This window comes from Macrobrachium rosenbergii, chromosome 28 (assembly GCF_040412425.1).
Source record: "Macrobrachium rosenbergii isolate ZJJX-2024 chromosome 28, ASM4041242v1, whole genome shotgun sequence".
In the NCBI taxonomy this organism is placed as follows: Eukaryota; Metazoa; Arthropoda; class Malacostraca; order Decapoda; family Palaemonidae; genus Macrobrachium; species Macrobrachium rosenbergii.
The window spans coordinates 29,522,637-29,550,000 of NC_089768.1; the positions used below are offsets into that span (position 1 = coordinate 29,522,637).

The 27,364-nt window shown below is 35.6% G+C and overlaps 2 protein-coding genes across 4 annotated transcripts in view; one reads left to right on the plus strand and one right to left on the minus strand.

Moving 5' to 3' along the window:
- Positions 1–27,364, plus strand: part of LOC136854173 (deoxynucleoside kinase-like) — a 312,604-nt gene that overhangs the window by 47,302 nt on the left and 237,938 nt on the right. The window lies entirely within an intron of this gene.
- LOC136854171 (uncharacterized) overlaps positions 24,649–27,364 on the minus strand; it is a 94,891-nt gene continuing 92,175 nt past the window's right edge. The window contains exons 4-5 of the mRNA XM_067130464.1: positions 25,902–26,092; positions 24,649–25,503 (exon numbers count right to left, since the gene is read on the minus strand). Coding sequence (XP_066986565.1) covers positions 25,146–25,503; positions 25,902–26,092 — 549 coding nt within the window. The 3' untranslated portion in view covers positions 24,649–25,145. The remainder of the gene's footprint in view (positions 25,504–25,901; positions 26,093–27,364) is intronic.

The following is a 27,364-nucleotide window of genomic DNA, read 5'->3' on the forward strand; positions in this document are numbered from 1 at the left end:
GGTAGAGAGCGAAACAATCCTTATCGATTAATGAGTAAGCTCGGAACTAGAGCAAATGAAAAAGAAGTTAAATTAACAAAGGCAATTTGATATTATTACTGTACCCGTACCGTCAGATGTGACGGTGATATAAGTAAAGGTCGAAACGTTAAGTCCCGGCCTTAGGGACGTTGCGCACCACCCCGAAGTTCGGACCAAAGTACCTTCACTCAGCATATTTCCACAGGGGCCATTGGTAAGAGAAACTGGGTCTGAGGTGGACGATGGCAAGTTTAAACGTAGTGACCATATAAACACTGCTACCGAACATTGACCTGTGCCGTAGCCTCTGTACCTATACTTTCTTCATTCATTATAGGTTGGGTTCCATAGCTTGTGTATAGCCTACAGTCGAGATCTCTTTGATATCCTGTGCATTTATTTTTTATTGTTTTAATTTTTTCTTGTTTATTTAGCAGGAATGTGGAAGACTATTATATGCTGACATTAATTCTCAGATTGTTTATTCTTTGCTAATATTTTTGTATAAAAGGCATTCTCTTTTTTTGTGAAAGCTCGTATTTTCCCTTGGTCCACGAAAAATGAGTGAATAATAATAATAATAATAATAATAATAATAATAATAATAATAATATAATCTTCGAAACGACTTGGTACTAAAGTCGTATGTTTTCTTGCATAAATTTCAACTGAAATCTCTCTTAATGATACTTACTTTGCAAAATGTTCATGTCCTATAATTTACATAAGAACGTCCACTAGCCTTCATGGCATTTCCCTGTAACTATATATTTTTCATTATTGTGTAGCTGCTACGCTTTTTACCTCAGAGCACAACTTAGGAAAAGCAGTGCTTTGAAATGGTTCCCCTAGGCATTTTCACATTATTTAAAATTAGGATTTATGCGTTCTTTAACATTAGCTGATGGAGCAAAATGTTCAGGGAAGTGGAATGATATTACTTTTATCATTACTTGAAGTCAGTTAAGAATGTAGCCTTTATGTAATTTTCAGAAATACGTAGCTAAACATACATCATAAAATTCATGAGATTATGATTTTAAAAACTTGTGAAAGAGGTAGTGTATAAATACTATCTAAACCAGTTCAGTTAATTGCTCATCTTAGTTATGAAGTCTAAACTCCAAACAGCACAACTTGTTGGACAGAGCGCATCAGTATGAGACGATAAAGTGGGTGAACGAATCTGCGAAAGTGTTAGCGCATGGTGACTGAACAAGAAGGACGAATCGGGAAAACAATCTAATCCTTTAAGGTTGCCTTAAAGGATTAGACCGAAGTGGACACGAGTAGACGCGAATACATGCAAATATTAGCACTTACTTTTTGGAGAGGTAAGGTGTTATTATCTTTTTTTATGGATACCATAAAATGCAGTAGTTTAAGAAGAAGCTCGCATAACATTGTAATCAGACCAGCAAGAGTTTGGAGTGAGAAAATAGTGAGATAGAAATTCTCATGCGAATTGGAAAAAGGGATCTCCCTTGATTACGAGTGAATGAAAATATTATTGCGTGACTACAAGTTGTACAAATAGAATATTGGTGACCAGTACTAGTACGGATGCTCCGTTGTAACAGGTCGAAACAAATGCCGGTAATGCATTATCACTCTGGTCGTGGATCCTTTGATAGAGGAAGACTTAAGTAACCAGAGACCTCACATAAGAATGTGAAAAATATAAGCATAAATAAATTATTTAAAACTATGGCTCGGCAGTGAATGCCAGACCTACTCGAGATTTCGTTGGCAATGTGAGAGTATCGATTAGTGGGCCCCATCTCCACGCCTGCCCCTCCCACCCCGAAAAAAAAAAACAAAAACGTGAACCGGTGTCGAGCTAGTATTTGCATTTGTCCCCTAGAGAAATAAACATCAGTCTACATTATGGTCGGAAAATCCCACGAAAATACGAAAGAAGGGAGAGACAGTGAACGCAAAGGTTGCTAGTAAGTCCATCTTCAAACAAGAGCCTCAGTTTTGCTCGATTTCTTGTTGTTTCATTTATTACGAAGCTTCCTTAAAGAGAAAATGCATCGGGGTTTTCTCCTTTTAGGTACATGGAAATTAACTTTTGTTCTCTTTTGTTAATTAGCACCAAATTACATTGTCTTCTCTTCATTACAGAAATTTTTAAGGTGGAATCCAGTCTTTTGCGTTGTCAGAGTCTGTGTAATTTATAGCGTTTTAAAAAAGATTTGGATAAAAAAAAATTTCAGTAAAGAAACGAAAGGAGACTCAAATCATTCCACCAAACTTGACCGTTTCAATTGCATTAAAAGATTTTAGTAAAGAATCGAAAGGATATTCAAATCATTCTATCAAACTTAGCCGTTTCAATTGCATTATTCTGCAAAGTCATGTACTGAATGATACTTCTGTTAAAGGTGTTTGCGTGATCTGTGTCCTTTGCCATGTATTTTCGTTTCCATCGATTTTAGACACAGTGGCACATCTGTAACCTGATTCTTGTAATGGAGTAAGCTTCAGCCAGTCAGTTGTTGTATTTGAAAAATTTGCCACTTGGCGAATCGGTGGTTTTATGCAATTAATTGTAGTTGGTATATGTGCTATGAAATCTGTTTGTTGATCAGGTAAGTGTCGCTTCCATTCAATCAGGAATCGTTTGGTTACAGTTCATTAACTATAGAGTTCCTCATTGGGAGAGTCGGTAGAGTTGTCGGCTAGCACTCGCTAGGCCCGAGTTCGAGTCTCCGGCCGGCTAATGAAGAATTAGAGGAATTTATTTCTGGTGATAGAAGTTCATTTCTCGCTATAATGTGGTTCGGATTCCACAATAAGCTGTAGGTACCGTTGCTAGGTAATAAATTGGTTCTTAGCCACGTCAAATAAGTGTAATCCTTCGGGCCAGCCCTAGGAGAGCTGTTAGTCGGCTCAGTGGTCTGGTTAAACTAAGATATACTTATTTTGGTTTATAATGTGATAATTTATTACCATTCCATGTCTGGTATTCTCGTGGGAGAATTAAAGTATCCTAATTACTATCATCAGTTTCTTTTATACACACAGTGCTCCCTTGTTAAGGCGTGAAAGAACGGAGCAGAAGCATAGCCCATCAACTGAAGAAAACCCGACACAAAAGTATGCTGCTTTATATTTTATGGCAATTACCCTCAGTCAACTTCATTTCGTTAAGAAATTTGGCTGGAATGTTTGAGATAATTGTGAAATTATTCGTGAGTTCGTAGAACTCGTGATTAAGAAAAACTTCTTGAATTACCAGCATTTTGCAAAAAAACCGAATGGTAGTCAGTCATTGTTAATATGGTGGGAGATTCGTATTATCAAAATTTTTATCGAAGGTGAATTCATTTACGCTGATTTCCTCAATTCACTAATGAGAACGAACTCGAACGGGGCCAGTTTGATCCGACAATGTCAGTAACTTCACTCCCGTATAACATCTTGATCAACGTAGTTTTCAGTCCAATTAAAACTTCCTTTAGCAAGGAAACAGTTATTGCTAATAGTATTGATCAGTTCAGTACTTCGTGATTTCCATAATTGACGGTTTGTGTAGAAGTTAGAATTCAAAATGAACCCTTTCGTGAATTACGGGTTTGTGTTGAAGTTCGTATTCAAAATCAGTCCTTTCGGGAATTATAAGCCTAAGAGGCTGAAGATCTGAGAAAAGCAGTTGACTGACAACAGAAAAAGAACGGTTGCAAATAGATAAAGGATTGAATTACCAGCGAAGGGAATGGAAGGAGAGGGTTTACATAAAGGTCGCTAATGATAACTGGAAAAGAGTTTGTGAGAAAACAGATTCCTGAGAACCAGATTTTACTCAGCTAATGAAAATAGACAGAAGGCATTTCTAGTACAAATGTCTAAAAAGAGTTTACACGAGAAGTAAGGATCTTGGAGCTTTACTGAATGCAGGCGGAAGATAAATAAACGTGGCTGAAACAGGGAAGAGGGTCTTTGATAGGTCTCCCGTAGAGGTGATCAAAAGGAGGTTAACTGAGTTGACTAGTGTTTTGTTTACGTTAGGAACAGTAGAGGCTAGAATGCTGGTAGGGTCAGTTTGAGTTATATAACCTTCTTCCGGGAAGAGGGTCGAAAAGTAAACATTTCCACGAGGCATAAACACACTGGTTAAGAATCAGAATAGAAAAGTATAGGTTGTTGTAAATTAATTCTAAAGTGCAATAGAGAAACAGTAGAAAAATGCTCACGACTGTCGTCGAATACGTGACGGACACTCAACAAGGAAGAAAATATTATACATATAAATAAAGACCCTTGGCAAAATAAGATAAAAAAATCTTTGGGAATGTCTTTGTAAGAGTATCAAAACTCCCTTGGCATGTCCTCCCTCCCAGAGTAGCATAAAAACTCGCGGAATGTCCAACAAAGGAGATGGTTTTTCATCTCAATATTTGACATTCCTGGGCGGTCGATTGACTTGTTCTTCGGAATCGCGGTATTCGACTGATGTCAATACATCACTAGTCTTGTTGTTGTTTTCCCTATGACTTCGTTTTTCCGTTTCTTTAGATTCACTAGGTCCGTTCTCGAAATCAGTTTTTTTCAGAAACTTGGTAAAAACAAACTTGAACTGCGTGATGACTTTTTTTTTTTTAACCAATCTCCCCTTCTCTTCTCAGCCTTCAAGTCTCTCTCTCTCTCTCTCTCTCTCTCTCTCTCTCTCTCTCTCTCTCTCTCTCTCTCTCTGGCGTGGAGGAAGATACTTGGTACCGTTTGGCAATGTATATAGTAGTTGATTAAAATGGTCTTCTTCCCAGAAGGACTCAGGCTGATGAAGTGAACCAAATACTGCAGAGGGAAAGTTTGCCTTGTTCTTACCAAAGGAAAGAGGAAGTTATTTGTTATTTATTAAACGTTATTTGATAAACCTAATGAAAATGTCTGCTTCGTTTTGAAAGATATGAGAAAGATACATCATCATATTAGAATTTATGGAAATGAGGAAGTTTCATAATTCTCTTTGTATTCACTCATTTTATTTGCATATTTTGCGACAAAAGATAAGTTTTGATAACATCTTAAGCTTTGTCTAGAGTTCAAAGTTCGAAGTGAAGACACCACTCACTGATAGCTTCCTGGAGTCGCGAAATTGAGGGTCAGTTCTTTCGATCACGCCTTCTTCGCTTTGATCCCTATCAGCTGATTTGATTGCTCCATCAACCACTGATAACTCCATCAACCGATTTGATTACTCCATCAACCGCTTTGATCACTTGTCAACCGATCTGATCACTCTATCAACCGGTGTGATTACTCCCTCAACCGGTTTGATCACATTAATCCAGGCCAATCTTTGTTTGCCAGTTGATCACTTTCAATCCATTTAAATGTAGAATGTGGAAATCTTGTCGCACCTTCTTGTCTCCCAAATAATTCAATACGATCTTTTTTAAGAGGTGTGTCCGTCGTCACTTAAAATGTCAATGAACACAATTTCATTTTTCACTCGCGGTCTCTTTATCACAAAGAAGAATAATATAAAAAAAATAATAATAATCATAGAGGGAAATTCTGACATCAATTTTGTTCGTTCCAACATTTCTCTCTTCCGTTCGGAATCGTATTAACCAAAACCTTTTTATGTCCGTCGTCGAGAAGCACAAGCCAGCCTTTTCCTTTGCGGATTCGTAGCCAAACTTTTTTTTTTATTGTTTCTTTTTTTTGTGGCAGAAGGAAGGAGGTAATAAACTGGTTCACCTGTGGGGCTTAAAGATACAAGGCTCGTCTAAAATGTGTGAGTGATACCTGGTCTCTCATTTCTTTTTGTTTGCATTTTTTTTTTTTTCTCTCTTTTTTTTGCGGGAAGTAATGGCACGTGTTCTCGTCATTTGCCGTAATTGTATGCTGCTCTCCAGTTCTCTAATTTTTTTTTTTACTCTCTCCTTCTCTGACTTATTTCATCAAATAAAATATAGATATACATGAATAATAAGTGTGTGTAATTCGTATCAAGACAAATACATTCACATGTTGCATAATATTTCCATGTGCACGCATGTGCTTGTATTTGCGTGTTGATATCAAATACGTATTTCAAACAAGAATATACGCAGTCATGATACGTTATTGCTGAGGCCACTTATTCGTTAATTTACATATGCTCGACTTTGTCATTGTATTCGTACGTTTAATGATTTTATGTTGCATCATCATAGTTTTCCCCTCGTTTCATTAACGATGTAAAAAAATTTATCAAAAAGCAGACATATTTGATTTTACGACAACACCAATATTATTCTATTAGTTTTCATCTGAACGAGGACCGTTAGCCTAATTTGTATGGGCAATGTATTTGCTCGGAGAGAGAGATAGAGGGCAAAACGTCGGAACATACCCCATTGGCTGAATGTATCTAGTTATAATATAGGATTTTATGGTTATATTAATGATTTATTTTTATTTGAATTACTTAGCTTCGTGGATATTGGCCTCTTGAATGCATAACGCAGACCTGTGTGCGTTTGTGTGTGTGTATATATGTATATATATATATATATATATATATATATATATATATATATATATATATATATATATATATAATAACACACACACACACACATATATATATATATATATACATATATACATATATATGCATCATGGTCATTAAATGGTTGGTGTAAAGAAAAGGAAATATGTCTTAACAAAGTGCTCTCGATAAAACGCGTGTGACGAGGTTCATCTTTTATATTTTGTCGTGTCTTCTGAATAATGAACTATGAATAATAAAATGGTCTCTGTTCAAACCGTTTACATATCGTTTATACGAGTTTGTACATAATATAAAGGGGAAGAAGCTGCCTCCTCTAGATTCATTAACAAATCATGGTCGACCATGTCCCTAAGGGACTATTGAAAAGAACGCACATATAACAGCATTTATCATCATGGCTCATAAATCATCCTTATATCATCATGGCTCATAAATCATCCTTATGTATCTGTATACTCATACATTGTTAATGCTTATACTTTGCAGTCGGCAACAGTATAAGCTACTTCATCGTACAACAGTATTCTTCATTCTGTTTCTTATTTATCATGAAACTGATTACAAATTACATCATTGTACATTTCATTGGGTATAGTGCCATGTCACACGAGTTTTATTAAGAGCCTATTGGTAAGCTAAATTTTCTTTTCTTTAGAGCAACGATTTAATGACCATGAATATACATATATATATATATATATATATATATATATATATATATATATATATATATATATATATATATATATATATATATATATATATTTATATAGCCTACATCAACGATTTAGTGACCATGATGCATATATATATATATATATATATATATATATATATATATATATATATATATATATATATATATATATATATATATATATATATATAGCCTACATTCAGACAAACAGACAAACACAAACAGGTCTGCATTTTTTTTTTTTTAAGCCTGAGCGTCAAATGGCTCTGTGATTCCTAGTTTGTTCCGCCTCAGGCACATCGATAAAGCAAATAATCCAAGGCAATACTTTTATTTTGTAACTACACATAGGGCTATTATCTTTCCTTCTCCAGGACCAAGTAGCGTGGTATTGTGCTGTAACTCCCCTTGCTCTGACTAATTATCCATCGTCTTAGTTAATCAAACGGTAGACGATCAAACTGTACAACTTCACCCATCGTCATTTGGAACTACATTAGTAGATCTGATGGTGCAGAATGGGCTCCATTCACCCTAATCGCATACCAGTGACCTCCAATGACCCCCTCCTCCAATTTCCAGCCTCTCTCCTACAGGAATTTCACGGCCTTGAATCTACCTCGGTTTCGTCTTCTGACTTTTCTCCATCCAAGGCTCATTTTGTATGCGTGTGTGTGTTTTAAGTTATCTATAATACGCCTGACCCTTGGTCGCTGAACCTCAGGGTTTGTTAGTATCGCTGTTTGCTCAAAGAAGAAAAAAATGAATATCTCATACTTTCGTTGTTTATTAAACCAAGTAATTCACGTTACAGGTGATAAACACCCAAAGTCGACAATAAGGTTTTGTACTATGTCATATTCATGCAGAAGCATTAACGCGGGAACATGTTAGCGTTTTCGGTATACACAAAATAAAATTTTGGAATTTCTTTAGTAGCTTCATCCTGGATTTGAATACTGTCCGGTAATTCATGAATGACATGTTTCCAGCTTAAAGGATTGCGTTCTTTATAATTTCTCAGTTCTTCTGCTTGTATAGAGTTTGTAAAATGTTTGGTAGGTAATACTAATGAGAAATGAATTGTTAACAAATGATGATAGTAATGAAGAAGAATGCTTCCTTACTTCTGGTCGAAGTAGAACACTAAATTTGCATTTTCGAACGAAGGACCATCATAATCATTATCATGTATCGGTCATATGCTTCAGCTGTATTAATAGCAACTGCATTTCTCTTCATTCTTTGTATAGGTGTAGAAGCATGTTCTTAAGTTTGTGTCTCGTGATTAAACATGGCGTCGTAAATTTCAGACATTCTCTGTGAGTGCTCGCTTCTCTCCAAATTTCCATTCGGAATATCGTCTTTGTTTTAAGTAAGTTAAATAATATCCAGTAACCCGTCTGCCATTCATATTTTCTGTTATGAATGGCATAACTTCATAGTATCACCGATTGCCCTTAAAGGAACGGCAGAAACAGCATTAAAACACTCTAGTTTTTACTCAGCTTTGTTTTTAAGTTTAATATTTTGCCGTCTGACATTAGCAATGATTTGATAGCACACTATTTAACACTGCCCACGTTTCACATCATCACTTGTAACATCCGTATGCGTCTGACGTATTAAAAATCGTTGGCGTGTTGGGGTGGGTTGGGGGGGGGGAGTATTTCCCAGTAAGCCCTCGACAAACAAATATCACCGGATTCCTTTCTTATCTTTTGGCTCGAGGACAAGGGCCGAGGATAAATTCCTCTCTAACTTTGGCGAATACCAGGAAAAGGTCTTCTGTTTTAAAAATATTTAGTTGCATAGTTTTAGGAAAACGACTTTCAAACATTTTCCTGAACCTGGAAAGGTCTCTCCAACCTCTTACTGTGGTTAAATAGAGCAGAACTGTCGTTTGGTCTATATTTGTGACATACAAATTCCAGCCCTGAATAATACTAATAGGAGAATTTTCCTTGCAGCAAAACGTCCCGTTTTGGAAACGAATTTTGTCTGGATAATTAGTCGCTCTGCAATATCTCAAGGTATTTAATACGATGCAGATTGACAGGCTCACAAATTCACTATTTATTTTCGGCGTCTTCGTAAAGATTCTCCGTCTGGAACTCTCTTTCAACAACAATGAGAGGAAATATAAAGGTGTGACATCGAGACTGATTTGATTGCGAAATCTTCAAGCACCTACTATCACGTTAACGATTTGCAAAAATTTTTGAGCCTGCACACAAAAGAATTAAAAACTCTTGACGTGATATATATCGGCGAAACGAATATCGTATTTACAAAAGACAAGAGAAGTCAAAGACCTCAAAAGTCAAAGGACAGGGAAAGTGCCTTTCAGCGTTGAACAGATTATTTGGACGCTTGGCTCTAGACCGCTTCCTGTTCTCGTGTATCCCTCAAACCCACAGGGGCTGACATTATATCCGGTCTGGCCCTTAGGGGGGTTAGTGCCGTCAGTGCACCTCATGCGGTGCACAGTAGGCATTACTTAAGGTTCTTTGCGGCGTCCCTTCGTCCCCTGGCTGCCGTCCCTTTCATTCCTTGTATTGTATCTCCGCTCATATTCACTCTTTTCCATCTTACTTTCCACCCTCTCCTAACAGTTGTTTCATAGTGCAACTGCGAGGTTATCCTCCTGTTACTCTTTTAAAACTTTTCTACTGTCAATTTCCGTTTCAGCTCTGAATGACCTCATAGGTCCCAGCTCTTGACCTTTGGCCAAAATTATATATATATATATATATATATATATATATATATATATATATATATATATATATATATATATATATATATATATATATATATATATATATATATATATATATATATATATATATATATATATATATATATATATATATATATATATATATATATATATATATACACATATATATATCCGTCTGGAAAACGAGACAAGGGAATTCCTGACACACACGCAATTTTCCTTTAAATTAGGTCGCCGACGTTGGTTATCGATTTTTGATGATGATGAAACAATAAATATCAACTTTCAATTTATATGTAGATTCAGCTGTAGACATGATTCTGCTCTTATTAATATTGTGTTTTCGTTTCCTTATTTTGTCGTTCCCTTCATGTCTGCCCTAACCGTCTTTTTCCATTCTATTCGTTTACTTCGTGTATAAAAAAAAACTTTCACAGCCAGTCTACCCTTTAGTCAATTTATACAAACTACCACCTTATCCTTGGTAAACTCTATCAAAGAGGAAAGATAATGTAATCACTTTACAAGTCCTCCTTCTGACGCCGTTCTTGTAGCTGTATGTCTGTCCGCCTATTTACATTTACAGAATCCGTTCTCCTGCTTAGGAAGTCAGAAATTTCATTTGGTATTAATTTAATACACCGAAAATAATATAAAAAAGATCGAGTCGCATTTGTTTTATATACGAATTCCCCAGTATCTGAAAAATTTCGCAGGAAGTTGCAAAAGGAAATATAATTTGCTGCTCATCACATCCGGTGAATGTGTACGTATGTTCTAAAACTTGCTTGTCAAAGTTCTTCGGAGATGTAGATGCTTTTTTCCATATAAGAAAAAAAATTATTTTTTAGAAGCTGAATGAGGTCATATCAGGGGTCCGTCCAATGAGATTCCTATATAAAATACGCATGAAGATGTGTTATAATCATGATCACATAAATAAATATGAATGCTGTATTATTGTTTTCTTCTAGCAGAACGCAGTGGAATAAAAACATAACACTCAGGTCTGACAGTGTAAAAAGAAATGGGAAGTAAAAGAACGGGAGTAGGTATGAACCAAAGCACTATATACAGTAGGTAGACCTTGCCTCCCGTGGGAAACCTAATTGATTTATGCGTCTTTTCAGATTAGATTGTATCCCCCCAGCTGTTCGATCCTTGCACTCTTACCGTACATACGAACGGGGTTGAAGATTACGCCTCTACATCTGCGAAGGAACTCTCAGGTACTCTCTGTACCAAGCTGCGTGCTTGGATTTCAAAACCTGGACGTAATTATATATTTCGTTTCAACATACAGACTAGATAATTGACGATGGTCATTGCATCACAAGTAGAAAATTTACAAAGCAAAATATGATTATGACCAAGAGAGTTTATGAAAGTTTCTGCGCACATTGACGAGTATAATATTCCTGGTGTGTATAGATAGAGTATAAGTATAATGCATTAATAAACATACATATTGACTAATACAGGCGAATTTCAGTATCTTCCTGTTCATACGTGCACATACACATAAACATCAAGTATAATCTTCCTGAGAATGAAAAGATGCTGAAGTAATCAGTATGAGGATGAAAAAAGGAGGAGTATTCTTCACTTTTCTCTTTCATTAGGAGGGCTTCTTCGATCTCTTTATAGGGCCTAATAAAGCTCTCGAACAGATCCGGTGAAGGGCGAAATTACCCGACTAATCCCATTTACCTTTCCCTTCCTTACGTCTTTGTCACCGACTTTATCTGCTCACAAACGCTGGTGGATTTCTTCATATATATATATATATATATATATATATATATATATATATATATATATATATATATATATATATATATATATATATATATATATATATGTATAATGTAGATAACACCTTTATGGTAATTTTTCTTAAGGTGTGTGGCTCCGGAATGTGTTTATATATATATATATAAAATTATGTATAACGATATATAATGTATTGTTTGCGCGCTTGTTCATTAAACTTAGTTTATTTTGCTTATGCTGGCGTGTTGGTTTAAATATGATTGTGGTTGCTTAATAAAATGCACTCCACCATTCATAGTCTCTGTACATAGGCAGGGCGACAGTGTGCTTACTGCTCGTAAATCATTCTGTTTCTTATCACGAGACTCAGGTCGCTCTTGTAATAAGCTCAGGTCGGATTATCTGCGAGCCATAAAAGAGCTCCAGCCTAAATGGTGCTGAGAAATATTGCTTTTATTCTCTATCTCTCTCTCTCTCTCTCTCTCTCTCTCTCTCTCTCTCTCTCTCTCTCTCTCTCTCTCTCTCTCTCTATATATATATATATATATATATATATATATATATATATATATATATATATATATATATATATATATATACATTTTATATTATATATTTATATATATGCATATATTTTTATTATATATTTTATATATATACATTTTATATTATATATTTATATATATGTATATATTTTTTATTATATATATTTATATATATACATATGTATACATCCATATATATATTATATATATATATATATATGCATACATATTTTTTATAATATACATATTATATATGCTTAAAAATCACAGTAGATGCACGTGACTTCAGTATATAAGCGAATATCACAGGGAAATGACAGGCAGAAGTTCAGTACCAAGCGCTTTCACGTGTTTATTCACGCATCTTCGGGGCACAAAAATGAAATCCCCGAAGATGCGTGAATAAACAAGTGAAAGCGCTTTGAACTTCTGCCTATCATTTCCTGAACTTTGCCATATATATATATATATATATATATATATATATATATATATATATATATATATATATATATATATATATATATATGTGTGTGTGTGTGTGTGTGTGTGTGTGTGCATTATATCCTCGTTGCAAAACGTTTCAGCAGATTAAAATTTTTGTAACCTCAGTTCTTTACGTAAAATGATTTTGATGTGATCAAGTGCTTTGTAGCACAACAGTACCTGTTCAACTGTCTCCTTGAATATGTAATCTACAAGACTTTGACTTAACTGTGTCGTAAATCTAGTTCCTTAGTGACTGATATTACAAGTAATTTTATTCGCAAGAAATTGACGAAATTCTGATCTTCGCAAATAGCAGTAACATCTTGATATAAGTTGGGATACCCAGCGCCTTTTCAGTGACCGTTCAAGATGACTGCCGGACTTAATATAGTTATTAGGTTGTCATTGTAACGTCATTCAACAGAAGATCATCTACAAGCGCTCTTCCTTTATTGGATGTTCCACAAGATGCTCCCCTAACCTTTGTATGACAAACCTACGTATTTACTACTCCTGCCTTTCCTTACCTTTCCGATATTATTTTAATGACCCATCCTATTTTTGAGTAGTGAACTGTGTATTATCACATACGGGGTTAGAACCTAACTTTTTCATACTCTCTTTAATCTATCAACCAACAGTCTTGGGATAAATAAGATCAAGTTCCTGTTTTCCAAATGAATAGACAAAAGAAATAAGCGAAAGAGAACTTGAACAAATTCGACCAAATCGTTGAAGCAAACAAACGCACGAATAAATGAGCAAATAAAAAGAAAGCGAAAATAATCACGAATGAGCAAATAAATATCAAAAGAAAAATTTAACCTTCTACATGTAGCCGAACTCGTGTAAGGAAAAAAGCGATTTATACCTCCCCACGCTCCTCCTTTTAATTAATGAGCTGCCTAGCTGGTAAGCGAGTGTTGCCTCCCCATGCTTCATTATGTATAACCCAGACTCTATTTGTAGGTGTAGCCAGCTCCTTAAATGGAAGTAATTTACCTGACGATGTGAGCATTCAACGGGATTACTATCGTTTCTCTCTCTCTCTCTCTCTCTCTCTCTCTCTCTGTTATCGCTGCTATAGTTAGATCCCTGTTATCATTATTGTTATTTAGTGAGTATTCGTGATCATCATCATTCATTTCTCGCTTGACACGAAGCCTTTAGATTTGGATTGAAATGAAGCTTGACCCTGTTTAGATATATTTGACATTTTATTATTCTTAGTGCCGATAGTTCTTTCAGGTATTATCCGTCTTATCTATAGTGTAACTGCTAATTTTCAAGCGGATCTTTCCTTAGGATGAAGAAAAGTAACATGCAAAAAGCTAAGTATGTCTCCTTTGTTTTAAACATACTGATGATTATTATATACTTATTTGTTGTGAAGGATTTAGGCAAATTTTTTTTTTTAGTCCAATTCCAAGTAAATGAATTGATTGAAATAGTTAAACTGGATGAAAAACAACTGGAAGTTGCTGAACTTACTTTTAGAAGTTCATTTGATTCTACTTCATTTCTGTCAGTTAGAAAAGGATCATCCATGTCAAGTTAAAAGGATATGTCAGCTTCATTGTTATTCACTCATGTGCGTTATGAAGTGAAATTTTTCCTCCGTTTGTTAATTACGTATTCGTTACAACCTTTAAAGTTGAATTTACCTTCCACTTGGCTACTGTTTCACTTCACAGCAGTTCCGGTACATAGAGATACATACAGTTAGCTAGTGGAAGGGGAACGCAGAGTCGAGGATATTGGACACTGAAAATAAATATTATTCTAGCTAGATTTTAAAGTTGTCGTCAGAACTCTGCCCTAAAAATAACAGCTCATTGTCTGAAAAGCTTCACGTGAAATGAACTTTAGCAGCAATGTCATGGATACGTGTCACAGTGCCATTGAACTTGAAAGTCAGGCTCATGTATTCTTAAACTTTTGAGACATTTTATATGGACGTGCGCTCCAAAATACAATACACGCAATAATTTAACTTTAATTAAAAAAATTCTAAACGTTTACGTCCTTAATGCTTTGCATCATGATTTATGTATAGCCTGCCCCACAATTTAAATATTATGTTAGGTGATACACACGAATTGAACAATGGATTAAAAACGTTAGTGTTTTCCTCGTGTATTTGTGCATTTGCGACCTATTTACAGATGAGTCAGTGACAGACAGCTAAAGAGTTACGTAAACTTTTTAAATTCACAAGTGGGGTGACGACTAAATCGTGCTTACTTCATTGTGACAGTGTCGTGACATTTTCTTCATCTCGCGAAAGGCTGATTATTGTGTAAGAAAAAAAAGATTATTAATTTTCTTTCTTTTTGAAATAAGAACAACTTAGGTCATAAACTGTCGAATCTTTACTGTCCAAATCTTTAATAGAAAATATTACTTGGCAGTTGTATAGTAGCTTTTGCGTGTTATTTTATAAATCCCCACGATTTATGGGATTCAAAATACCGTATACACTATGTATGAAAAGCGAACGTCAGTTTACAGTTAATGGCTGAAATCCCATCAACTGGAAAATCAATATCAAAAGAGAAACTCTCTGCAGCTATTGAAATTTCTGTCAAATTTGTATGAGTAGTTGCCATTGCAGACTATTTGAAATTAGGTGGAGGTGCTGGCTTGTTTTTTTTTTTTTTAAGTGTTGTGAGTAAGGTAATGTCATGCAGAATATTTTATGAATACAGCTAGCGCAGTAGCTTTTAGTTTAACAAATAATTGTGAACTCACAACATTGCAGATTGATGGTATATTTACTTCAATCTGAAAGACAAAATTATCGCAGAATGATGGAATACATTACTAACTTTTGGCGTATAATCTGTAAATAAATACATTTTCGTTTAGGGTTGAAAGTAAAAAAAAAAAAAAGAGAGAGAGAGAGAAAGAGAGTTTCAGAAGCCTCAAAAGGTTTTCACTTCACTGGCATATATAAGCCTACGACATTTTGTGAGAAAACTAGGTCAGGAGACAAAGGTAAGCAGGTTACTGAAAAATTAGTAAGGAGCTACGCTGTGGGACTAAATGACATTTAATTATATTTTCTGCCCTAAAGTAGCAGTAAAACTAAACGAATGAAGAAAAGAGATCCAAGTTCTTCTTCCATCTCCCAAGTAGTATTTAAATACGAGGTATAAGATGATTAATGCGTACTTGCTTCATGATAACTAGTACTTGGTATTCCTGTGTTCTCTTGAGAATTAAACTGGCGACTGGTGAACTATGACCCGTTTATGCCACGGTCCTTAATCTACTGTACGATAAGGAAATGGAATACTAAGGTACATTAAAGTTTTGCTCCAACTGTTATTAAATAGTTGCGCGGATCTAAATGTGAGAGATTATGTTCTAAAATCCTTTGTCGTAATGGCTCTCTCTCTCTCTCTCTCTCTCTCTCTCTCTCTCTCTCTCTCTCTCTCTCTCTCTCTCTCTCCTGAATTGCCTTTCAGAATTTACTAAGCAGCAATATCAGATCCCTGACAGAGACATATGAAGAGGCGGAACAGGCTTTGTTGGCAGACTTAAAACATGCAAAAGCAATTGAAAGGCGCCTGTAATGGATTTAAGGCTGCTGAGAGGCAGAGGGGAAACTGACGGCAAATTTCAGAGGGGCTGCACGGAGAGACTTATCAGTGCATCGACCGGAATGACAGCGGGGAAATTAGGAGAATTGGAAAGGCGTCGATTTGAAGAATAAACAAGGAAACGCAGGAGTAAATAGTGGTGTGTGGGGTACCGAGGACTAAGTCAATAGACTGATTAAAGTGTCCAAGCTGGAGAGAGGAGGATTAGGCTAACATTCTCCTCCAGAGAGGAAACACGGAGAGTTACTTATTCGGAATCCCTGGGGTTGTGAAACTTGGGAACATCTGATTAGAAATGGAGGGTTGGCTGATTTACAATGCGCTGGCATTGTAGAGTGTAGGACGTACAAAATAAGAGTTTTCATCAGATCAGCTGTATAGAATTTCCTCATTTGGTATATAAGATACTCTAATTCTTTCCAGTTTACTATAGTTCTCATGGATTACGCATGAATCAAAGATTGTTTAGAAATACAAATTAAAACAATCGCCACCCGGAAGTCACATCACCTTTACGAATTTGTTAAGTCCCCTCTCCACCCATATACAATTTACAAGCCTATTTTTCTGTTCATCTGGTATATATTCCTTGCGTACATGATAGCAAAGTCCGTCTGTCCGTCTTGTATGTCTTTCCTAGGTTCTGGAATTGTTTCCTTCTGAGTTCCTCCAGATTATATGTTCACAGAAATTAAGCTAATTTATTATTATTATTATTATTATTATTATTATTATTATTATTATTATTATTATTATTGTTGTTGTTGTTGTTGTTGTTGCTAATTTACAAATAGGACACACCTACGTGCTCGACTAACTCCAGTGAAATAAAGATTGTTATAATTATCGGCCATGAAAAGACCCCCCTTTTTTTGAGCTTGTTTATTTAGTATTTTTGTTTGCAGTCTGAACCACCAGCCCAAATTTATGAACATTTATATATTTGTATTTATATGTGTAGTCCTGTATTACATGACCAGCGCTCGCCATTCTATTCCGTTTTGATTTCTGAACTGCAACAGATTGATTGTTCTTTTTATTGCGTGGAATTTTTCTTCTGTCAGTCTGTCATTATATATCCTCTCGCAGCTGCAACTGTATTTTCCCTTCATTTATCATTTGGTTCTTCAAAACGGGTCACATTCCCTTAGTTTCCAGTTCTAAAGTCAAAGAAACTTCCGTTTTTCGTACTTGTCCAAATCATTGCAGTTTCCAGCTTTCTTTTAATGTCCTCACTTCTCGATCTGTCGTAAGTCTCATGACACCTTTCATCGTATGTGAAAGTGACATCCTTCATTGCAGGGAATCTGAACTCACCTCACCCCTGGGCCTTCTTAAATACCCACCAAACTAAGATTCCCGTATCATGAGCCTTTCCCCATTTCACCTTACAAGTTTTGCACAGTTCTTGCTGAATAATTTATTATATATCTCTTGACCGCCGAACTAATACAAGAGTAAAGAAATTATTTTGAAAAAGGGGAAATTATTATGCAGTCGAACTTCGATTGTTATTTTGAGATTTATAGAACGAAACATTATATCATTTTCTTTATTGCCGTCGTGATGGAAGGGAATGCTTGAAATGAACTGAAATGTTGTTGTTGACGAATTGCTGATAATTAAAATCAACATTTTTATGTTGTTGTCATGTGCAGTATTTTTTATAAACAATTATTTATACATTCTTCTAAATTAAAAAATATGATGTTGATCTCCATGTTTAAAATTATTATGAAAAGCATTTTTCAAGGCATCAAACCCGTGCCCGTTAAATCTGCCGTTTTTCATTTTATTGTATTTGATATTTCCAACTTTGAAATTATTCCTCTGACATACGACTTTTGACATATAGATTTCGTCAGCGTCAAATGTCAGCGCCTGACGCCAGGTTATGCTTTTTATACAGGTAGCCCACAGAGAGAGAGAGAGAGAGAGAGAGAGAGAGAGAGAGAGAGAGAGAGAGAGAGAGAGAGAGAGAGAGAATGAGTGTAGAAGCCATGCTTTTCCTGTTGTTTAAATTGTTGAATTGAAACCAGGTATTATATATATATATATATATATATATATATATATATATATATATATATATATATATATATATATATATATATGTATATATATATATATATATATATATATATATATATATATATATATATATATATATATATGTTTATATATATATATATATACATATATGTATATATATATATATATACATATATATATATATATATATATATATATATATATATATATATATATATATATATATATATAAGAGAGAGAGAGAGAGAGAGATGAAGCCATGCATTTCCCGTGGTTTTAATTGTTAAATTCAATCCAGGTCTTTGAATCGTCACCCGTCACTATTGTTGGGGGTGGGTGGGGGGGATTTCCTTCCAGTCCAGGGGCTAATTCGCGATGCAGAGCTGGGAAAAGCCTGTGTGAAGACTAGTACAAAGCAAAAGTCCATTTGGCGTTCGTGAAAAGTGGACGACCTTTTGAGAGCGATGGACTGACAGCGGAAAGGACGCCCCATCGAAAGGCCAAAGTTAAAATTGATTTTTTAGAAAAATTCTCTCTCTCTCTCTCTCTCTCTCTCTCTCTCTCTCTCTCTCTCTCTCTCTCTCTCTTACTACCTGTGCATGATCACATATTAGAAACATTGACAAACATTTTTGTTGTTGTTCATATATGTTTGGGTTTTCCTGCCTTGCCTTCAAAGTAACCAAATATAATTTGCATAGTTTCTGCCCTGTCATTCCTAGACTATAACAGGATCAACTAAAGGGAAGTTCCTTTGTATTACCCTTTAGTATACCATTTGATTGTACGAGGTAAGTTAAGAAGAGTTTCAGATTATTACGAATATATTTTATTTATAAATACATAGGAAAATACATCGAACATTGAATACGTAAGTTTAATGTCTACCCCTAGCTATGTATGTAAATACACACATATAAAAAGACTTACGTTTAGCTATATTTATATACACATATGAAAACACATTATATGGTACGTGCATCAACTGCATACATACTATGTAAATGTGTGAATGTGGAAGTGTTTTCATATGTGTACATACTCATATGAATGCCTATATAGGCCTATGTGTATGGTATGCATGTTATATATAGTAACAAGTACTAATAAATAATTAAAACTCGGTTTGTATTTATACGATATTCTTCAGCTATGTCCTAACGAGTGACCCTGAACTTGTGAAGAAGCCCATTGCGCAAATAAGTATTTCGTGTCGTGGTATTGCGCTAATCGAACTTTCTCTGGAGCCCCTTTTCCCAAGGAAGTTCAGGCATCAAGTACTGAAAGGAAGCATTTGTTTTCCTCGGTTGGAAGATCTTGGTGATTGGACAAGAAAGGGAGAAAGGATTCCCTTTTGTGCGTTGTAAAGTTTTTTTATTTTTCAGTGTTCCAGGTTTCGCTGTTCTCCGCGTCTTTGCGTATATAAATTTATATATATATATATATATATGTGTGTGTGTGTGTATGTGTGTGTGTACAGAGTATATATATATATATATATATATATATATATATATATATATGTGTGTGTGTGTGTGTGTGTGTGTGTGTTGTGTGTGTGTGTGTGTTTGTGTGTCTATGTGCACGTATGTGTTTTAAGCGCGTTAAAGGCTGGCCATTGTTCCATGTGGGAGTTTGTGCTTGTGCGTGCGTGCGTGTCGGTGTGTTTTTTTTTTTTTTTTGGAAAATACGGTCTCATATCTAGAAGTAGCTTGTTGAAACGTCGCGTTCGATACAAGACACTCGCATGAAGCTGTTAGAAAACTATCTTATTTCTTGTCAGGTTCTGAGCTCTAGCTAGTACTAGTCAATAATCTCATAAAAATAGAATTATCTTGAAACAGCTTCAACAGTGCTGCTGGTGCTCTTGCATTGTAAGAATAATTTGTGTGGTTCACTTGGTTTCAACATCGAAAGAAGCTTTTTTAAAACTGCACCGCATCGCAGATCATTGTAAGAGACAACTTACACTACTACTAGCTGCTGCTGCTGCTGTTCCTATGGCTACTGCTGCTACTACTCCTGCTACGACTTACTGCTGTACTCCTTGTTTTGCTGCTAATACTACTTAAAGACAGTGATCATTATAATGATAACATTGTTGATAGTAGTACTGACGACGACATTGGTGATTATCTAGGTACGAATTTGCTATCCCTTGACACTTCAAAACTGAATAAATAGCTATTCTGATCTACTTTCAAAGCAACGTTGCACCTGCAAGAGATATCACATTTTCCCCCAACTATTCTCTAAAGTTTGAGTGAGCGCTTGTGTTTCATAAGTGTGTTCTGTTAACAAAAGCCTTCTGTTCCCGTGTGTTGTTATATGCTAGCGTGTTAGCGTAACACCATTAGGCTCACCCGTCACTGAGACAGACTGCTATACACAACTTTCATTCTGATGGCATTTAGAAAACTTGCAACAGGCAGCATTCGGGCTAACGTCGTTGAGACTTCGTGCTAAACGTAACGTTCGACATAACTTCACGAAATTGATGTGATTCTTTAATGAGGCAGTCTGTGATCACCGTATTGTGATTTTTAATGGAATCTCTAAAATCCTTTAAGGGTGCAGCTTCCCATAAACAACATTCGCAGAGAGCTTCAGATAATGCCTGAAATTCTTTGAGACTTCTCAGTTACACCCGTAAAAAATTTCACTGAGGCTGTGTGGTAATACCTTTTCCATTAATCCTGTCTTTCGATCATAACTGAATGGAATAACTCGACCATTTCTGTACGGTTCGGGACACGGACAGGTTAAGTAACTGAGGTAAATTGCAGTGAGGCTTCATGTTTGATTTGCAGGACAGCAGCAATCTTCCGTCTGTTTAAGAATTTCATATATTGTGCATCATTCGGTTTCAGTGCTGGGTAAGCCTACTGAAGCTTGTAGATTTGAAAAACAAATACAGTTTCGTGGGGCTTCTGAGCAGATTTAAAAGGATGAAAAACAGTTTGTCTTTGACAAGGTTATATTGGTACTGTATTATTAATTTATTATTAGTGTGGGTATGATGCAGATACATGGGCAAATGTAGGAGTTCCCAGGAACAGCGTATGGAGTCTAACTTTTCTCAGTGTGGAAAGACTTTACGTAGAATATTATGTTTTTTCTCTATAAAAAGGCACCAAAGTCGACTCAGATTATCTCAGTGCAGTGAAGGGTTTAATTCTTTTAGGGTGATGTCATGGACCAAAGGAGAAGGCAACAGTTTCAAATGAGTTTGTAAATGGGAAGTAGGAATGGTGATAATGAGTGGTTCTGATGTTCATGAGACTAGAAACGCTTAAGGAAAAAGAAAGAGCTTCAGCTATGGTACACTGCCAAGGAAAAATGTGGCGCATAGTCGAGTACCTTGCTGGAGTGGCGCCAGAAGAGGCGTTAACAGAAAATCAGAGAAAATCAAGTCGTAAGTTGAAATGGAACGTCTCTGATTCGCTTCAGTTCTTCCAGCCATACTATGTTAATAATAATCCAGCACCAGTTTCCATTTGGAGATGTGTCAATTTTTGTAAGGTCATTTTTCACAAACAGTTATAATGAATGAAGAAGAATAGGGAAGAATAAAATGGCTCTAGGAGGTATCATGCTAGCAGCCGTCAATTACGAGCGGGTGAAAATGTCGAGAGTGACTCTAAAAGTCCCACACTTTCGTCTGGGTGGACGTTGTATTCATAAAGACAGGGTAAAATTCACTTGAACTAGTAATTTTTTATCAGAGAGGAAATTCCGAGGATAAATGGATACTAACGAAAGAGATTTTGATAGAGCTGTCAGGTTTCTTTGGTTGAAATCACAACGAAACCTGTATCCTGCAGGCAATTATTCTTCGATATTATTGGAACTTTATGGGTTAGCTTCATTTTCAGTAAACTGGGAAAACATTGTGCGAGAAGGATTACAGTCTCTATTAGAAAATAGTTGATTATTTTCCGTTTGCCCTGACAGTCCTTGTCCAAGAAGATGGACGTAAATGAACGAAACCGTTTATGATTTCCAAATTCCACTCGAATAGTCACATACACCTTTTGCCTCGAGATGGCATCGCGGTATTTTTATTTGTAACCAGTTTTAGTCGTATTTGTTCAAAGGCAGGATGAAAGAATATCCTTCGTTCTCTTTGCATATTACCCCTTGTCATCACTCTTTTCTGCTATCTTCTCCTCTACCTAGTTCGTCGTCTGTTTCGGTCCGAACTTTGATTTGATCAACTTGAGGACTAGAAAATTGGGACTAGAAAACTATGCCTTTTATGAGATTGTCACTTACCGTTATATATTTATAAGTAAAAGACGTGTTCATTTACTATTAAAGAAACACTAACGAACGGCTTATGAAACGGACACTGAAAATGTTTAAAATCTATGAAAAGAGAGCTACCAACACGTTGAGGATATGTACAAAGAGGTGTATAATCACTGCTGAAAGTAAATGAACACTCCGACTGCAAACATATATAGCTACATCTCTTCAATGACAAACACACACACACGTTGATTCAAAGCATCAGAAATCACAATGAGACAAAATGGAAGTGGACACATTCCAGCGAGATTCGTCGATCCATCAATTTCATATCAGCTCTCGTCGAGTACATGACTGGCAGCTTCGATATTGCCGGACAAGTAAAAAAAAAAGAAATTCGTGTTTTACGTCAGAGAGATGAAGCTGTCCTTCACTTTGCTATGCCTTCAGCCCAGATATCTGCTGTTATTATTATTATTATTATTATTATTGTTGTTGTTGTATGCTTTTTCTTCAGAAGAGTGCAAAATAATGCTTGGCTTGTATTGGCAAGATGTGAAAATAATTTTATGTTAAATCAGAACACCTTGGATGAAGACAAGGGAATGTAGTTGGCTGAAGACGATCTAACGCTTGTTTTAGTTAAAAACACAATTTAAAGTGGGTCCAATTTACGTAATTTTCCTGAAGGGTAAACATATTTGTTGATAGATTCACAATATAGGTCCGGTCGCGCTCCGCTCTCGTCTCATAAACGGAACGGAATAGTAACTGGGTGGGACAAATTTTTTATTAAGTCGGCAATATCTAGAAATGTCGTTAAACATATCATAATTCACGATTATATCAAAGTCAATACGACCAAAGGCTATGTAAAACAATTTTATATGTAGAAAGGTCGAGAAAGACTTGATCTTATGTACTCGTAAGCACTCCCTTTTCTAATGCCATTTCAAAAAGATTACGTGACTTCCTTCGCCATCGGCGTCCATTTGACTTTGTAGATTTTATTAAACTAGAGTCATAGACCTTTGTTTTGACAACGCAATTTGGAGCATTATTACTTTGTCAGCATGGCATGAAAGTTACTTGACCAGTCATATACTGTAATCCGAGTCTCACAGGACGAGATTCTCGTGCGAGTGATTTTCCCTTGGGATTCTGCTCATCATGAAAATTACAGATTTCTTTGCTGGGTACCAATTCATTCATAATCCTGTATTCATTCACAATCAAGGGGGATGGACTCGCTGTTGCTTCAGACTGTCTAATTGCAGGAGTAAAAATTAATTTCTTTTAAAGATTTGATGAAGCCAGAAGGGTTTTGTAAATGCAAATCGTGTTTTTAATTGCAAGTTCAGTTGAATACCTCAGTAAAAATATGACTATGATAAGTAACATATGTCCTTAAAAATAAATATTATGCCTTTTTTAAATTAAGGTTTCGGAAAAAGTTTCATGTGCTGTACCTGCCATTCCTCAAATATATATATATATATATATATATATATATATATATATATATATATATATATATATATATATATATATATATATATATATATATATATATATATATATATATATATGTATTTATATATATATATATTTATATATTATTTATATATATATATATATATATATATATATATATATATATATATATATATATATATATATATATATAAATTTGTGTTTGTATGTGAGTGTATATATACTTATACAAGAACATATATACATAAACTTCCACAAACAAATTATATATGATTACGTTGTTGATCACCGAACTCCTGAGCATTAATACATCTATTGTGGACCATCAATAAAGTTCACTGTTAAGTCTACTTAAGTATTACCTATGGACAAGCAGTGTTTCCCCTACTGCTGGCGGAGATTATCTATTAGATTCCTCAGTATGGAAATTTATGTTTTAAGCTTTTCGACACGAACGTATTTTTCCCGACTTTTTTTTTTTCAATTTTAAATGTACTCTCTTTAACCTTGTCGTTGGTTTGTGTAAATATATTGTCAGTATAATATCGCTTGAAAAGTTATCTCTGCTTTTCTGCATGCATGATTTAATCTTTTATACAGATATCATGAATAAATTCGAATTCACGTCCGGTAGCTTGTGTGTGAGAGTGTTTTGTTTCGTTTTCTTTGAAGTAATTTATACTCTATTTTGGTCTATTTGTTTTCGTTTTATGAAGCCAATGCCGATAAGTCTTCATTAAGAGAAAGAGTTAACGTCAACTTCGCTTCTTTGCTTTTCTGTACAAGTCTTCTTCGTCAGTATAGTTTTTTTTCTGCTTTTATATCTTGTCTCTTTGTCTTTTAACTTTATACACTTTTGATACACCAATTAAAAAAAAATTTATCATCCGTACATCACCAACCATACGTGAAGCCAACCTAAACCTCTGTTGTTGGTTTCCTTGTGGATTTGGTCCCCTCAGATTTTTCAAACGTTGGTGGCCGCCAGGTGAAGCCCAGAGGACATCTTCTCTTGCATCACCAGGGACACCAGATCCACGGCGCTCTTCACCTTCCTCTGCGGGTCGAGGTTTTTCACGCTCAGAGCGGAGGGTGACCTCGACAGTCCGAGGTATCCTCCGGCTAAGGATCCCCGCCCGTAGATCTCCGGGGCGCCCCAGTCGTATCTTCCCCCCACTGCGCCTCCCTCGCATAATGTGAGGTCAGACGTACTCTGAATATTGATGTTGATGCAAGGGCCCACTTGGGCTGGGGTGGGTCTCGGAGGGGGCGACGGTGCCGTGTATGCCGGCTGGTAAGGTTCCAGCATTCTTAGTTTGCCCCATCTGAAGGTGGAAAGGGGCCAGCGTTAATGAGGTTAAGGAGGTTAAAGGTAATGACATTGTTTTAACAGGATTTGAAACTGCTACGACAACAAGAATAGCAAACAATAATAATGATAATATTTATTAATAAAAATAATGATAATTTTTATAGTGATCATCACCATCATTGTAACATCATCAATAATAATTGTGATTGCAAAATTTTTTAACTGCCCATATAATGGTGGGAATGTAAAAAGTCAAGCCTTCATACGTTTCACAACATGACATGAGTTATGTTAAGTAAAGCACAGGTCTTTTTATTTACTCTTACATCAAGACTCGAACTGGCGTCCAATGAAACCGAAACTCAAAACGCTACCGTCCTTGCCACATAGAGCTACCTTCCCTTGACATACCTATTTATGAACAGAGTTATGGCTCCCGCCCACAGCATGAGAACGACCAGCACCAGGGCGATTTCCTCAGCTCTGACGGTGACTGTTCCCACGGACACGACCGGCGGGGAGGGAACCTTGTGGAAGTTGCCTTCCCGTCCCCCAGTGTGACTGACGCTACTTCGTCCCCCTCCGGGAGTGTCGCTTGGTACCTTTGGAAGAACTGACGAATTAGAGGAATAGGTGGTGATAACTTCAGTTACTTTAAACATACTTATAACCAATCTCCGTTTTTTCTGTGGTGAAGATCGTGTTTAATAAAAAAAAAAAAAAATTGTTCTCCAAAGGTATGAATGATTTTAATAACTCTATGATTCAAGCACTAAAACTCTTGCTCACTTTTTTTCCTTCTTGTTAGTTAGATTGACTAAAGAATGCCAACATTAAATGAACCTGTTCATTTACTTTGTTCGTAGCTGAAGTTTCACCAAAAGAATCTTAAAATTTTTGACATTTTGTCTGTTAAACAGTCTTTTATCTTCTCTCTGTTGAACTAGCTTTGCTGCTAAAGTACAGAGGCAAGTGAAACGATGTAAGAAACAAAGAAAGTGGCAAATAAAAATTAGTAACCAGCCTCACCTGATTTAATACACATTCTAATTTAAGTTTGCAAATATTTCAGTTTAATTTTCGGCGAATGAAGGGTGAGTTTCCATATGGCAAGAAACTGAATGAAAAATAATATATTTTTTCACCCTTATGTTCTTGTATTGAATTTAGAGAAATATAGTTTTTTTGGCCGTTATTAGCATCGGTATTGCATATGCTTTCATTATTTAAAATATTCAAAATTTATAGACTGCGTCAATCATTTACTATTTATGGACCAAGCGGAATAATGCTGAAACTTTCGTAAACCAAAGTTGTAACTCAGTTGAACTTAGTGCTAAACAAAATTAAAGAAATCCGATACGTCGGGGCAGTTACAGTAGATATTAATAGACTTCATTGATTTCTCACTTTTAATTACTGATATCCGCGGACAACAGTTTGCAATCTCCGGCTTATTTCGCGTAGCTTATCGAGGAAGACGATTAATTTTACTAGAGTATTTATGGACGATTAAAGTACTCATTCATTACTGAAATAATAATAATAATAATAATAATAATAATAATAATAATAATAATAAAATAATAGTAATAATAATGTTTGCATGAAAGGAGCTCTCGTACCTTCCAGTTTTAATTAATGGGAAAAATGGTTAAGCAAATGCTATGTCCATCATTCCTTGCATGGCACAACGAGGCACTAAGGTTATCATGGCGCCTGCAATTAACTTCCAACTTTGAACATTTATACCCCGAAAAGTCTGTTTTTTCAGCGCAATGGTCGTTTGAGCCCACCTGTCAATATAAAACAAGAAGTAAACTGCTTTCCAACTTGAGCTAATTTGATCATGATTTCACAACCGTGCCTATTAG